At 39.2% G+C, this 17,227-nt stretch overlaps 1 protein-coding gene across 1 annotated transcript; it reads left to right on the plus strand.

The window, feature by feature from the left end:
* Positions 1-369: 369 nt before the first annotated feature.
* On the plus strand, positions 370-17,227 carry LOC101959458 (uncharacterized). The gene is given in 7 exon segments (XM_040291099.2): positions 370-961; positions 3,584-3,675; positions 4,348-4,474; positions 5,728-5,811; positions 6,425-6,507; positions 7,797-9,068; positions 9,070-17,227. Coding segments are annotated over 6 exon segments (1,644 nt in total). The 5' UTR covers positions 370-961; positions 3,584-3,642; the 3' UTR covers positions 9,115-17,227.

Genomic DNA, 17,227 nt, shown 5'->3' on the forward strand with positions numbered 1-17,227 from the left:
TGTTGGCATTCTTGTTGGGGTTACGTCACACTTCTGAATAACTCTTGGAGAATACTCGGTAATATTAGTGGTTATTTTGAATTGTCGCATGGGGGCCGGGGAGTTGGGGGGGAGGTCCCAGGCCCTCTGGCAAAATCCAAAAATAACAAGAAAAAAATAAGTTTGCAGAAAATATGATTACACTGAAAACACAAAGGAATAAACTATTAGAGTCTTGCATGGTATTCAGATAAGTTAATGAATTAAGGAACCATAAAGACCCACAAAGAGAGAACGGAAAAGCCGTGCCACGCTTCTACGTGAAGCAGCAGCGGGCTCTGCGGCTGTGGGCGGAGTCGGCACGGGCCTGGCCCCACCCCCAGCCCCACCCCCAGGCCTGGCTCTCACTTAGCCCTCGGCCGCCGCGCCGGGTTCTGCCTCCTGCAACGAAACGACCTGTGTGTCAGCCTCATCCTCCCCGGAGAGGAAGTTAGAATGTCCGCGCCTGGCCGGGCCGACGTGGCTCGACGTGGCTGATGCCTGAGGAACCCCCTTGAAGGCCGAAGCCTGAGAGCGGAAGTGACGTCAGCGGGCGCCGGCTCCGCCGCGTAGTGTCAAGTGCCTTCCTCATGGTGCACCTCTCCCCGCCTAGGGTGGATTCTGCGTGCGGGGTCTCCCAGTGGTGGCAGCTGGGTGGCAGCGGACCCCCATAAAGGGACCAGGCCGGCTTCGCTGGCGTGCCTAGGGCCGCGCATCCTTCCCGGCTCTCGGGTCCGAGAGGCGCCGGGGGGCGCTGGGTCAGGAAGTGTGGCCGGGGCGCGCCCTCCGGTGCTTTCTTCCGCGGCGCTCCTCTTTTCCAAAGCCTGCGAAGCAGTCTTTCCGAAATCGTTTCCCAGAGGGAAGAGAATTTCCGCGATTTAGTAACGTTGGCTCCAGACTCAGTGCCCACTCTCCTGACGGATTGGCATTCTGGCGAGTTCAGGTCAGTATTGGGTACAAGTTGGTTCACAAGAGCCTCTACTTCTTTCTTAAAAGAATGTTTTATCTGAAAGTTTGGCATTGTCTTTGACGGTATTTAGTTTATACATGACATTCGGATAGAAAGATAATGTAGATTTTTAGGTGTCTAGGGTGCGACTACTTCTATGCAGATACAGGTTTTCTTACTGGAAAAACCTGTATCTGCATAGATACAGGTTTCTCTTCCGAAGTTCCAAAGCTTGTACGTCCCCACAGAGCTTCAAAACGGGGGCCGCCAGGAAAAAGAGATGGCAGCTTTATCAGTGGTGCTAGAATAATTGAATTCATTACAGCATGTGTTGTTGTTGTTCAGGTTATTCTGTGGTAGTAGGAATTGAACACCGGGCTTTGAAGGTAAGCCCTCTGCCCCACCTCCTGTATGCATGCATGTTTTTTTTCCCTCACATTTTTCTTTCAAAAAATACGAATTAACATATGTAATAAATATAGTGGCAGATGTACCAATTTTTAGCATTGTGCATGTTTGCCCACTTTTCAGGAAATTAAGAACATTTCTTGGTAAATTATCATTTGAATATAAATTATCGTTGAATATAAATTGAGAACATGAAACTTTTCCTTTAAATACTCGGAAATGCATCTTCTAAAGATAAGGGCATTGCCTTACTTACCACAATACTGTTTCACCGTAACAAAGTTAAAAATGATAATGTCATTTAGGCAGGCGCAGTGGCACACGCCGGTAATCCCAGCGGCTCGGTTGGCGAAGGCAGGAGGATAAGTGAGTCCAAAGCCAGCTCAGCAAAGGCGAGTCACTGAACAACTCAGTGAGACCCTGTCTCTAAATGAAATACAAAATAGGCTGGGCATGTGGCTCAGTGGTTGAATGCCCGTGAGTTCAATCCCCAGTACCAAAAAATAAAAATAATAATAATGTCATCTAAAGTTTGTTTTGTATAACAACTGAAATTTTCCACACTATTCCAACATACACTGCTTAGAGTTGGGAGTTTTTGGATCTCAGATACATTGGAAGTTTATATGTTGCAATTATTCATGTTTTTTAGTGCCTTTTCATTTAGAGTGGTTTCTATTGTTTCTTTTCTTCTTGGAACTGAGGATCTGGAGATCAAACCAAGAGCCTAATACATGCTAAGCATGAGCTCTACTACTGAGCTAAACTCACAGCCCCTGTTATGTTGACTTTTGAAGAGTCATAGGTTATTTGAGGAAGTCACACAATTTGATGTCGATTGCATTCTCATAGAATGTTTAAATATTCCTCCATTTCTTGCTATTTTCTATGAACTTGTTATTGGCTCCATAGAAGAGATTTGGAAACTGATAGAGGTTGACAGTAAGTAATTTATGCTTTTTGGGCCATGTGCTCTTGAATTACTCAGTTCTATTTTTTAAAATATTTTTAGTTGTAGATGGGACACAATACTTTTATTTATTGTTATGAGGATTGAACCCAGTGCCTCTTGTGCTGGGCAAGCGCTCTACCACTGAGCTACAACCCCAGCTCCCTCAGTTCTATTTTAATCACTTAATGTCCATGGTTATTCTTCCAGGTACTGACAGCATGTCTCTTAAAAATAGAATAGTTATCTTCAAAAAAGGGATAATTGTGAGGGCTGTAACTCTGGTAGAATGCTTGCCTAGCATTCTTTAAGCTTTGTTATATCCTCAGCATTGGGAAAAAGAGAGAGAGCGCGCACAGAGTTGCTTACAAGTACCAAAGGTCTGTTGTGTGATTCTCCTGTTGGTGCTTGCTAGAGGCTTCCAATAGTTCACACTGTTTACCCATGGACACTTTGAGGATTATTGGGTCTGCCTGATAATGTGGACCAGGTGCTTGAGAGGCTTCTACTGTACCTTTAACTTTCTCTTGTCTCTATTTGAAACTGAAAGCCTTAAGATATGTTAAAATTCATTCAAGTTTTGAAATGTTGCATCTAGAATTCAAAAGGTCTATAGAGTGTCACACCCCTTTATTTTGGCTGGTAGTTTGTATGAGGTGCAATCTTTTGGAGTGGAATCTTTGAGGGATGTCTTTACAAGATCCAGACCACTGAACACCTACAAAATTTCATTTGCAATGCCAAGTTCTCTGGGGACTATGTTATTAGAAAGAATGGGGATTTGATATAGCCTAGGGGCTATCTGATTTAGGTCCCCCCCCCCTGTATAATGTAGAGTCAATGCTGGAGCAGTCACTCTATCTTGTTTAGTTCATTTAGGGGGAACCCTGGGGGCTAGAGAATGCGGTTATGAAGTCAGCTCCCTAGCATGTGTCTTTTGAAAAGAGGTGCTGCATAATCTCCCTCATGTCATTTATCACCATGGAGAAATAAAGTGTCACATCTCCCCTGGCCTGAAATGTCTTCCTAGTAAAATGAGACTGTTGTCTTTTCCTGGTGGGCAGCATAGTTTATCGTCCCTTCTATTGGCTCTAGGTAGAAAGGACTACTCTGACATTGTATGGCAATTGTATGTCTGTATGTAGAGTGTGTTGGATTATATGGGGTTTCATGCTAGAGTGGACTAATTTACTGACATATGAGTAAGAATTGTGGTCAGCTCTGGGTTCTCATGCTCTCTCTCTGTCTCTCTTTTTTAGGCTTTCTTCTGTCTAGGGGCCCAGTCTGCCTTCTTCAAGAAAAGAGTAAGACAGAAAGCATGGTGGCAGACTGTCTGACAAATTGTTATCAGGTATGCAGACACCATGTCTCACAAAATGACCAGCTTGTCTTTACAGGTAGGCACATTTTTAGACAGATATATCTTCAAAGTTTCTTAAATTAAGTAGAGACAAACTCAAGGACTCAGTCTCCAGCTGAATTTCTAGAGTGGAGCCTCTGGTAAAAATCATCCCATTATCTCAGTAATTATGAATTAATCTTCACACTTATGTTGCTGAGGCTGGCCTTGAAATTGCAATCCTCCTGCCTCAGCCTCCCAAGAAGCAGGGATTAAAGGCTCAAGTGTGGTACTGGTATGGACACCAAGGCCTCAAACATGCTAGTCAAGTGTTCTGCTGCTGAACTACATCCCCAGCCTCCAGGAATGTACTTTAATAGTACAAAATAAGAAAAGGACTTGTATTCTGGTTGTGGTGAGATCAGTTCAGGTGCCAGAAGAGCCATTAAAGCCACATGACTGAGGAAGATCAACCTTAAATTGAGTGTAGATAGAGAAAAAAGTTCCTAGGACCACGAAAGCCTTGGTAGACAATGGAAGCCTCAGATCCCTGTGTAGGCATTGGTCTCAATTCCTCTTTCTCTAGTGAACATTGGTGGAAATGTTGCTATTTTACTTGTTACTTAGGTTTGCTTGCATGCATGTATGTAATGTTTTAGGACTTGGTGACTTTCTTTTTTTAAGAACTTGGTGACCTTTGAGGATGTGGCTGTGGATTTCACCCAAGAGGAATGGATTCTATTGGATCAAATGCACAGAGACCTGTACAGAGATGTGATGCTAGAGAACTACCAGAACCTGGCCTCAGTAGGTAAGACTGTCATCATTCCTTGTAGCTTAGGGAAGATGGGTGTTCTGTACTTGCTGTGCTGCAGCATCAGTGATGTCAACTCTGACTATGTTGGGAAATAACAGGGGCATAGTCTCTTCCCTAGTACAGTGGTCCATCTTTATTCTAAGGTATATATTCTAAGACACCCCCAATGGATGTCTGGAAATGTTCTTAGAACTGAACAGTTATCATGTTTTGAGGTGCAAAAACAAAAGCAACATGAATTTCTTTTTTCTTCCTTATAGTTTCACAGATTGAAGATTTTTTTCTTATTGTAGATATTAGCAGCCTAAGCATGTATATTTTTTTCCTTTTTAAATCAAGAACTTTCAACTTTCACTTAAATATAGCACTTTAAGTTTTCTCTTTGGCATTTTCAAATTGGCAGCATCACTACTATTCTCTTTGGGTCTGTTGTTAAGTAAAATAAGGATTACTTGAACACAAGCAATGTTATACTGTGATAATCAACCATAAGTGAAACAGCTACTAAATGACTTAATGGGCAGGAAGCATATAGAGTGTGGATATGATGGATAAAGGGATGATTCATATCCCCTGTAGGACAGAGTAGGATAGCATGAGATTTTATCAAGCTACTCAAAATGGTATGCAATTTAAAACTAGTGAATATTTTTCTGGAAATTTATATTTAATATGTTTAGATAGGATGGATTGTAAGAAACCATGAAAGTAAAACTATAGGGGGGGACTACTGTACATTTTAATACATATTGGTGGTTATCAAAATGTGAGTCCAAGAAGAATATTGTTGCCATCACCCCATGGGAAATAAAAATTATTTTTTATTTCCAGCTCAGTGGTAGATCACTTGCCTAACATGCACAAGGTACTGAGATTCAATCACTAGGACTACCCCCACAAAAGTGAAATGTAAATTACCAGTTTCTTCTTTTGACCTATTGAATCAGAAACTCCAGGTAGATACCTGTCATGTGAGTTTTAACAAGCCACCCACATGATTCTGATGCAGTGTCATGTGAGAATCAATGGGGTAATTTTTGTTTCACTATATTTTCTATTTGAATCAAGGTGTTAGTGTTTGGGTTTCAGGGTTCAAAGATCTTTTGGGGGCATAGAAAGAGATGATTTTTGCATGCATAGCCCTTTTATGATTCCCTACATCTGTTAGAAATATAGTTCCTGGATCATAATGTTTAATGATCTTTTATCTGAAACTCTTTCATGAATGTATCTTTCCCTGTATACAGGATGTGAGCCCATTAAACCTAGTCTCATCTACTGGTTGGAACAAGAAGAGGATCTGTGGACTGTGCAGAGTGGAGATCTCCAAGGTGAGTGTTTATGAATAACAGTCCCCATCAAGGACACATAGTGTATTTGAGAGTGTTAAGGGGAACTTTTTAATATGCACTTGATATCAGACATTTCAGGTCATTTCTCTGAGAAGGTAAGAAAGTAAAGAACTTCTTATATGCTCACTTTCTGTCTATTCAGACTTTCCTGTGATCTCACAAAATGACCTTTTTTATTATTTTGTTATATGGTTTATGTCCAGATTTTTGCTCCTTTTTATGCCTAATAATATTTTTTGTTGTTAACCATCAGTTTTATTTTTCAAAGAATTAATTTTTAATAAATGTCTAAAACTGTGATTCACATCTTTAGCTGTCACCAAAGTTTTAACCTAGTTCAAAATGGTCAAACTTTTCTTTTTAACCTTAACCCTTATTTATTTATGTTTTTGTGGTGTTGAGGATCGAACCCAGTGCCTCTCACATGCTGGGCAGGCACTCTACCACTGAACGACAACCCCAGCTCCAGACTTTTCTTTCTTTTTAACCAGTTTTAATTTGATAACAAATATAAATGAGTCCTATTATTTTTAACTCCTAAGTCTACCATTTCTGCTCCAAACTTTAATTTTATTTTTCTGTTTATCTTCAGAATGGAAAATGCTACTTAACACCAAAGAGGCAACACTTCAGCAGGATTTTTTGAGGGGACAGACTTCCAGTGGGATACAAACAGTAAGATTAACATGGATATTTGTTGTTTTCTACTCAGAGAACATTGCCAATTCCCTTATAGAAAATAAGTAGCATTCACCTAGGAAGGAGTATATTCTGAAGGTGATGAATTTGAATTTTTAACATGTCCCAAACCTGTCTGTCATAAAACCTATTCCTTCAGAGATCCCATAATTACATAGTCCCACATGTGTAACTAGACATTGACTTTTAAGGCAGTATTGTGAATATTTTGGGGGGAGGGGGGAATGGTGCTAAAGAGTGAATCCTGGTCCTGTGCAAGCTAGGCCAACACTACCCTGAGCTACATTCCCAGCCCAGGTTGCCCTTGAACTTAACAATCCTCCTGCCTTAGCCCCTGAGTATCTATGATTCTAGGTGAATGCCATTCTGCTGGCTTAATTTTGTAAATATCTTTTTTTTTTTTTTTTTGGTGGAGAGGGTACCAGGGATTGAACTCAGGGGCACTCAATGTCTGAGCCACATCCCTAGTCCTCTTGTATTTTATGTAGAGAAAGGGTCTCACTGAGTTGCTTAGTGCCTGCTGTAGCTGAGGCTGGCTTTGAATTTATAATTCCCCTGCCTCAGGCTCCTCATCCACTGAGATTACAGGCACGTACCACCTCACATGGCCTCAATTTTGTAAATATCTAAACAGTTGTTTAAAGATTAGAGCAAATGCCAGAAGGTTCTGGCACTATTGTTCCATAATTCAATTTAAAAGAAATCATGCCAGGAACTATAAGAATGTCATGAAGCTGTTAAAAATCATAAAAATCCTCTAAATAAATATGTTATCATTGTTCATTGTTTTACAGGAAAAAGGCAATAGAATTGGTGAATTCTAATATTAACAAGGGAGATTAATATCAAAAGATTGGGAATTTCTTTATAGAAAATCAGCATAAATGAGAGATTTTTGAGTAGCATTCACCCAGTAGGGAGATACTCTGAATATGATGAATTTAGGGTTTTATCCTGATTTTAGCTCAAAACATGAGGCTTCAGAGTTCCACTAATACACATTCCTACACATGTAACTGGGCACTGAGGTTCCTAAAGGAACTTCATAAAAATATAGAGTAGTCATTTCCAAGAGTAGACTGGATGTCATAGGATCCTTGAAATTGGGTTCCTTCATTCAGCTTGAAGTTTACAGAGCAGGGAATGTTTGCATGTAATCAAAGTGGTAAGAATAATAATCATCATAATACTGTTTCTGTCTGCAGATAGGTAGAATTAATAAGTCTGAAAAGTCTTTTAACCATCATTCATCCCTTCATCAACAGGCAGGACACCACAGTGCAGGGGAACTTTGTGACTATATGCAGTGTGGAGAAATCTTCAGTGAACACTCATATTTCAAGACTCACATGAAAACTCAAAATACAAGGAAAGCAGGGCATTTTACTCACTCTACAAGTCCTGCCGTGCCTGTTCAAATGCGCACAATGAAAAACAATGCATGTAAGGTTTGTGGAAAAGTCTTCAGACGTTCTTCAAACCTTAATAGGCACATGCGAACCCATACTGGGGAGAAACCCTTTAAATGTAAGGAATGTAGGAAGCCCTTCACTACTTACTCACGGCTAATGGAACATTTCAGAATTCATACTGGAGAAAAACCCTATAAATGTAAGGAATGTGGAAAAGCCTTCACTAAGCGCTCAGGCCTTACTACACATGAACCAACACATGCTTCAGAGAAGCCCTATGAATGTAACGAATGTGGGAAAGCCTTCGCTTCATCCTCACGCCTTACTCAACATGTAAGAACTCACAGTGGCGAGAGACCCTATATATGTAAGGAATGTGGAAGAGCCTTCCTCACTTCCTCATATCTACGTAACCACATAAGAAGAACTCACAGTGGGGAGAAACCCTATATATGTAGGGAATGTGGAAAAGCCTTTCATTCTTCCTCATACCTACGTAGACATGTAAGAACTCACAGTGGTGAGAGACCCTATATTTGTAAAGAGTGTGGAAAAGCCTTCCTTAATTCTTCATACCTACATAATCATGTAAGAAAAACTCATAGTGGAGAGATACCCTTTATATGTGGTGAATGTGGTAAAGTCTTTCATGCGTCCTCATACCTACGTAGACATGTAAGAACTCACAGTGGAGAGAGACCCTATATATGTAAGGAATGTGGGAAAGCCTTCCTCAATTCCTCATACCTACGTAAACATCTAATCATTCACACTGGAAAGAAACCCTATGAATGTAAGGAATGTGGGAAAGCCTACAATAGATGCAATCTATTACTTGACCATTTAAAAACTCACATGGTGGAAAAGCCATTTGAATGTAATGTATGTGGAAAATCCTTTCAGTATTTCTCTTATCTTACCAAGCACATTCGTATTCACACTGGAGTAAAACCCTATAAGTGTAAGTACTGTGGGAAAGCCTTCACCACTTCTTCAAGCCGAACTGAGCATGTAAGAACTCACACTGGGGAAAGGCCTTATGAATGTAAGGAATGTGGGAAATCCTTCAGTTCATCCTCAAACCTAATTCATCATGTGAAAATTCACACAACAGAGAAACCCTTTAAGTGTCAGGAATGTGGGAAAGCCTACAGTAAGTTTTACCTACTAACTGAACATTTAATAACTCACACTGAAAAGAAACCCTTTCAATGGGAGGAATACAAAAAAATCCCTTAAGATTCTTCACATTGTAAGGAAGGAAATATAAAATCTTTCACTAATTCCCAGAAAGTTACTAAATGTGAGACTTTGCAATAGAAGGAAGAACTTCTGATGTAAAATATATGGGAAGGTTGTAGTTCTGTAAATATGTTGGTCTTCACTTGTGTCATCATAGTGGAGAAAACTTTATGAAGGAAAAGACTGTTGGAAAGTCAACCTTTAGCAAACATGATTCAGATCCAAGAGAAATTTAATATAGGGGTTTGGGGTCCCCTTATCTTGAAATCTAGTGCACCAACAGACACCACTGTCTGAATGGTTCTGGTTTATTTCGAACGTTTGTGATTCTACCTTGATCATTCTGGAGTGATATGTCTTTCCTTTCCTCCATAGCAATACTATTTCATTTCAGTCATTTCAGTTGCTACAACTTCTGGATAGCCACCAGGTAAAAGTGGGTCTTTGGGATACAAACGATACTATTTTAGCAGTATAGAATCTTTCCTAGGTTTGTCATGCTTTTTTTTTTTTTTTTTTTTTGTACCAGGGATTGAACTCGGGTGTTTAACCAGTGAGCCACATCCCCAGCCCTTTTTATTTTGAGACAGGGTCTCACTGAATTGCTTAGGACCTTGCTAAGTTGCTGAGGTTGGCTTTGAACTTGTGATTTTCCTGCCTCAGCTTCCTAAGCTGCTAGGACAGGCACGCATGACCATACCTGGCTTGTCATGCTCTTAAACAGGCTAAATCTTGGGAGTGCAAGTACTATGAGAAAGCCTTTTTCAGTTTAACACATTTAATGTTGTTAAATGCCCTTGTTCTCTTATACCTGATCCTTTCAGATAAAAGGTGAGAGTGCAAGAAAAGTGAGTAGAGAAAGGATGAGTGGTATATAATTACTAGTGTGAGAGACCTCAATTTCATGACCATGCAGAGAGAGAGAGAGACCCCTTGAACCCCTTGAGAATGGAAGTTCCTATAACATTGGCAGTGCAGGGAGTGAGGGAGAGGCCTGAGTGTTGTCTTTAATCTGTGCATCTGTTACATAGCCTGCAAAGCACTTATGAATGCCTGAGTTAGCAACAGCTTGGACTGGCAGTACAAACTGGTTCTGGATTTGTCCTTTGATGCACATGGAAACAGAAAAACTGAACATAACTGGTGTCATGTTCTACTGTGCTCGAAACCATCATGGTTCTGAATGTGGCCCTTGGGTGCAGCCTCTCAGACCAGCACAATCAGGTTTCAGCCTGAGTGATCCAAATTTAAAGTTTGAGCAACTTTGGGTTCTATCATGTGTAGCCATCAGAACTCAGCCCCTTGATGGCTGCCATCAGGCCTGCAGCCCTTTCTTTGGCTTTCAATCCAGCCATTGTAGAGGTATTCCAAATCATGCTAAACAATAAATCCTGAACAGAAGAGACCTGTGCACTTTCATGTTCCATGTGTTTCTTGTGAGGAGTGGTAATGAAATGGTTCTCTTGTGGGTGTGATTATTACTGTTAAGCCCAACTATTATTGCCATTACTGTTGGCAATGACAATAAAGGTGATCACATCAATCTGGGCTGCCTTGTGTGGGTGGTTATGGCTCATGAATTTGCCTTGGATGCCATCCTTACTGTGTGAAATGAGACCAATAGGTACCTCTGGAACTTGTTCACAGTTGCCTGATGATGAACACATGTGGGTGATGAGTGAAATCACTAGTGCAGTTTGGCCTCGTCCTTCCCCTTGTCTCCAAGTGACAGTATCATTAATAAATGACAGTATAGTGTTCACAGCCCAGACATTGCCCTGCCTGAGAAACTCACTGCTGGTGACCTTGCCACTGGAGAGGACTTCCTTCTGTGCACTAGAGATGAGTTCAAATTCACCAGAACCTTCTTGGTAGCAATGTCCGTGCGCTAGTGCTCCTCAGGTACAAATCGCACACAAAATATTTGCTTTTCTTACTTTGATATTTGGGGTTTGATTGTGTGCCCGAGCTTGCTGTCAGCTTAGCCTGTGATCCTGGTATAATGTCAGCCAAAACATACAGCTCTATACCCCATACCTTTAGGAAAATCTGATAGAAGTTACTGCTACCTCTTAGAGAGGTTACTATCTACATTTCTGAAAGTTGACAAAACTTTTTCTGGTTTCCCAGGAGGCAGCTGCTGTCAATTAATGCAGTGACACCAAAGTGGAGTCCACTATCTTTCCAGTTAATTCTGCTGATCATGTTTTCCATGTTGATCTGACTCCTTCCCCTTGGTTTCAAAACCATTTATCTCTACTTAGAATTTGCTAATGTTTGAATTCATACACTCACAACAGTATAATTCCAGGCCTTCCATCTTGATCACTGTCAAATTCATACTATTATCATACTTTTTACAATCTGCAGAAATATTATTGATCTTACAACATTTCAGGTCTATTTTCTTGAATAATGCCATAGTTATCTGAGAACTTTGTTGTGGCCAGGCCCACAAGTACTGTACATACTTATTACAAGTACTGCAATATTTCACCTTTTCTTTCTTTCCTTTCTTTGTCCTTTTTTTAAAACCCCTTTCCTCCCTTCTGATTGAACCAGGGGCGATCTCACTGAGCTACATCACCAATCTTTTTTTATTTTTATTTTGAGACAGTCTTGCTAGATTGCTGAGGATGGCCTCAAACTTACAAATCCTGTTCCAGTCTCCAGAATTACTACCATGCCTGGCATTTTTCTCCTTATCAGTGGAAAATCTCTTGACGTTGTCCCAGAGTTGTTTAGTGTAACATCAGACCATCTGAGGACCATGTATTGTATTTCCTGTATATTGGGATGTACTGAAATTCTGGGGGTCTGGGCAGAGACTGCCCCTCCAAATGTGCTAAGTTATTCCTCAATATAGTAAACAACATACATGTATTTCATATTCAAACCAACCATCAAAAGGCCAAATTCTCAGCTACTTGCTTTGTCTAACTAATATATAAAGTCAGTATTTCCCCTGCCAAAAATCAACACAGGGAAAGGCTTAAGACAAATAGTAATATTTCCTATGCCTTTACCCATGAGAATTATTCAAACTTGATCCTAAACTTTTTCATGCCCTGCTTTGCCTTTGTGGTGAAAACTCCAATAAATGCTAAGACAGATGCTTTCTTCTTGCTTATCTGTCTCCTGATCAACTCTCTCTCTTCCCCTTGTAGGCCTGTGCGGCCTCTGCTGTGCCCTTTTTGTTAGTACTAGGAGTAAAAACATAGTCACTGGAGCCTCTTTCTGTACTCAGTCATCTTTATGAATCCACAAACTTAAATCAATCATTTCTTGGCCTTTCTTCATAGCTTTTAATACCTCACAGCAAGATGTTACCTTTCTTAGGTAAATTTTGCACTGTGTGAGAGCTATATATACTAGGCTGGTGTTGTCTATGTCACTAAAGTATATCCTCAGCCTTTGTAATTTTTTTATTACAACATTGCAGGAGGGGGAAAAAGATTATAGGAGTTTACATCTAATGTGTTTTCCCCTTTGTGATGGTGTCTTGTAGATTTCTTCATTTTGTCCTACCCAAGTGTCTCCATTCCTTTATGTTTTTCAGAAATTTAAGACCTTAAATATGTTCCATTACCTTGTCTTCCATATTTTGTAATTCTAATTTCAAATTTATATACCAAATGCATACCATTTTGGTCATTTTTCTCCCTATGGACATGAGATTACCATAGCTCCTCTATTTCTGGCAAACAACATACATGGAGGCAAATATTTCATATTCAAACCAACTATCAAAAGGCCAGTGAGGGAGGTGGATTCACAGTGAGAGAAAAGAGCTAAATACCATTTTTCCCCCTCCATTTACATGTCCCCAACATCTGACAACTCTATGGTGGCTATGAGATATAGCATAGACCTTTACAAAAAAGACTGAGATGATCATCCTCTACCCTCAATGTAGGCTAGCTTGTAATAGAATAAATAGCATGGAAAAGGCCTTTGAAATGAAATTCATATTGAAACTACAACTATAGAATGCTTACTTAAATTTGAATTTTTTCCTTTTTTTTTTGGTAGTGCTGAGAATTCAAGCAAGGGCCTTAAACATGCTAAGCAAGTACTCTACAATTAAGCTATACTCTCAACACTGAAATTTGCACACTGAACTCAACTTTATTAATTGTCTGGTGATACAGATATCTACCTTCTCCATATGATTTAAAGACCCAAAGTGTCATAATATTAAAAATGTCATAACAAAATTCCAAATTCTCTGTGAGCAACAAAGAATCAAGGGACTATGACATACCAAAAGGCTATCATAATATCCTATAGGAAGAAAAGTGATTCAGTAAAAAATTTGAAAAATAATGAAGTTTCTCAAATATGTAGAAGATATAAACTTACAGATTCAAGAAGTTCAGTGAAACTAAAACATGGTTAATCCACATGAAGTCACAACTAGACATACCATTGAGACTAGTGAAACTTAGAGAAATTTATAATCTGTGTTATTGAAAATAAAAACATGGGGATTTCAAATTATAAACAAGACATTTACAAGAGAAAAGTTTAAGGCTGATGTGACTTCTGTGATTGTTAGGTTCTACTTTCCAGTTCAATGGTAAAATATTTCATGAAGACTGAGAAGAGGGCTGGGAATGTGGCTCAAGCGGTAGCGCACTCGCCTGGCATGCGTGTGGCCCGGGTTCGATCCTCAGCACCACATACAAACAAAGATGTTGTGTCCACCGAAAACTAAAAAATAAATATTAAAAAAATTCTCTCTCTCTCTCTCTCTCTCTCTCAAAAAAAAAAAGACTGAAAAGATAAATATTTTACATTTATACATATGTTTTATATATGTATATTTTAATCACTGAGAAGGATACAATGAAATTGTTTTTTTAAAAGGTAAATGAAAACAGTACTTAATAAATAGTTAACCCAGAGCTGGGGTTGTAGGTCAGTGGTAGAGCACTTGCCTAGCATATGAGGCACTGGGTTTAATCCTCAGCACCACATATAAATAAATAAAGTTTGAAAAAATTTTCAAAATCTCATAAAAAATAGTTAACCCAAAAGAACAGTAATAAAGAGGAAACTGGATAATGAGAAAGGAGACCATAGAGATAATAATATAGTAGAACTGAATCTCAGCATACTCAGACACATTAAATGTAATTGAAAGGATGCACCCCATTTTGCCTGTGCTATCCCAGAGCAGCACATCTCCACATACCTGGCATCTAGGGAGAAAAGCTGAGCACTGAAGGAGCAGAGCAATGGTGGCCATGCTGGGCTGAGGCTGCTGCATCTGGCATTGCTCCTACCCATGCAGATTTATTCAAATTTAAACAGCTGTTGTGACGATTTCAAATAATTCCTCTCAGTATACCTTTGCTGCCCTAGTTTCACCACCAAGAGGTAGAGTGCTGTGCTGTCAACCATCAGGTCTTCACGGTCCTCGCGCTCTGTTCTACCTCTTTACTGTTAAAGAGACTTAGGCCAAGAACCATCTCTGCTTCCCCATCCTTTAATTCCAATCCAGATAGCAACTACAAGTCCAGTCTGACAAAGACATCAAATACAGTAACTCCAAACCTTATTTTATTGACATAAAAAATGTTGAGAATTATAAAATTTGATTGGTTTGAAGAATGTAAAGAATTTGACAGATGATGGATGCCAATATTAAATCTGTTGAAGTTTTATGTATAAGATGAGGAGAGATAACATCCAAACCTAAGATATGACTTCCTCAAATGTGGCTTAAGAAATATGGACACTTAGGGACTGGATGTGCCTCAGTGGTAGAGCATTTGCCTAGCACATGTGAGGTGCGGGGTTCAATCCTCCACATAAAACGTAAATGAATAAAATAAAGGTATTGGACTGGGGCTGTAGCACAGTGGCAGAGCACTTGCCTAGTATGTGTGAGACATTGGGGTTGATCCTTAGTACCACATAAAAATAAATAAAGGCATTCTGTCCATCTATAACTATAAAAAATTAAAAATAAATAAAATTAAGGTATTGTGTCCATCTATAACTAAAAAATTAATAAAAGAGAAATATGGACACTTAAAATTCTACCTTGAAAATAAGAATAGATTTTATTAGTAGTGATAAAAGATGGGATGTGGAATAGAGATTCAGTTTTCATTCACTTAATTAAATCTGTAAGGTCATAAACCAGGTAATATAAAGAGCTTTCATGACTCCACTTATATGTACATTAGAAGGAACTTTCAGATTTTACTGTAAATCCTCAATGTAATTTGAGCAGTACTAATTTAATGCCAATATATAAATAAAGTTTCACATAGTTATGGTTTCACTATTCTCTTGGGAACTGAACTCATTTTCCTCTGTGGGTTTGGATTTGACATACATTTTTGGTTTTTTAAAATTTTATTTATTTATCCTGGGCATTGAAGCCAAGGTGTTCTATCACCAAGCTATATCCCTATCCCTTTTTAAAATGTTGAGACAATGTTTCACTAAGTTTCTGAGGCTAGCCTTGAACTTGCAATCCTCCTGCCTCAGCCTCTCAAGTAGCTAGAATTACAGGCATACATCATCAAGTTTTAGAGAGTCTACATTTAATATTATACAAAATACACTTCAGAGCAAAGAAAATTACCAGGTAATATAAAGAGCTTTCATGACCAAAGGAAAAGAAGAGCCTAACAGAATGCTGATACTGTAATAATATATCAATTCACTGAAAAGTATCTTAAATGTGCAGACATCTAACAATAGAGCTTCATAATACATGAAGGAAAAAGAGATACATTGGTGGGGGGGAAGCAGACATCCATATAAAATCTCTTCCATCAATAATACACAGAATAGTAGGGGCTGGGGATATAACTCAGTTTGTAGGGTGCTTGCCTCACATGCGCAAGGCCCTGGGATCAATCCCCAGCACCACCCCCAAAATAAATTAAACAATAGTAGAGAGCATGAGCAGGGTTTTTTTAAAAATGTGAATAAATATTTATCAAAAGGATCACATTGACATCTGTAAAATGTGATATAGCAATAAATATAATTACTTTCACATGTACATGGAATATTCTCCAAAAATGTACATATCCTGGAGCATTAAAGAAACTGTAAAACAAAGTGTATTATTTGACCATGATGAAGTTAGACTAGAAATTAGGAACAGATCAGAAAAGGGCTGAGATGTAGCTCAGTGGTACAGCACTTGTCTAGCATGTGCAAGGCCCTGGATTCAGTCCTCAGTACTTGAAAAGAAATTAATAAATTTGCCAGGCACAGTGTCACACACCCAAAATCCCAGTGGCTCAGGAGTCTGAGGCAGGGGGATCACAAGTTCAAAGTCAGCCTCAGCAACTTAGTGAGGCCCTAAGCAACTCAGCGAGACCCTGTCTCTAAATAAAATATAAAATACAGCTGGGGATGTGGCTCTGTAGCCAAGTGCCTCTGACTTCAATCCCCTGTACCCTCACCGCCCCCCCCCCCAAAAAAATCACATCACTTCACTAGGATGATTAAAACGAAATGTAAATGTTAGAAAGGCTGTGGAGACACTGGAAATTTCATACACTTCCTGCAGGAATGGAAAATGCTTCAGCCATTTTGGAAAAACAGCCTGGGAGTTCTGCACATTCAAAAACATACAGTTTCTAATTGACCCAGCAATTCCACTCCTTGGAATATCCCTAAAAGCTCTGTATATACAAAAAGATATTGGTAAATTTTTATAGCTGTATTATGTGTGAGGTCCCAAAAGTCCAAACAAATGTCCATGAACTGATGAATGGAAAAATTATATCCACACAACAGACTATCATCCAGCAATAAAAGGGAAAGAGATACACTATATCCCAGATGAACCCTGAAAGAAATGCTGTGTAAAAGAAACTATTGGTCAAAGATTGTATGATTTTGTTACATGAAATTTCTACAAAAGGCAGATCTATAATTAGTAGCTTTGTGGTTGTTCAGAGATTAAGGGAGTAAGAAAATGGCTGTAAGAGAAAGGGTTCTAAAATTGGGCTGACTGCAAATCTCTGTGAATATACTAAAAAATAAATTTTACAGTTTCAAATGCA

The sequence above is a fragment of the Ictidomys tridecemlineatus genome, chromosome 2 (assembly GCF_052094955.1).
Source record: "Ictidomys tridecemlineatus isolate mIctTri1 chromosome 2, mIctTri1.hap1, whole genome shotgun sequence".
NCBI classification, from domain to species: domain Eukaryota; kingdom Metazoa; phylum Chordata; class Mammalia; order Rodentia; family Sciuridae; genus Ictidomys; species Ictidomys tridecemlineatus.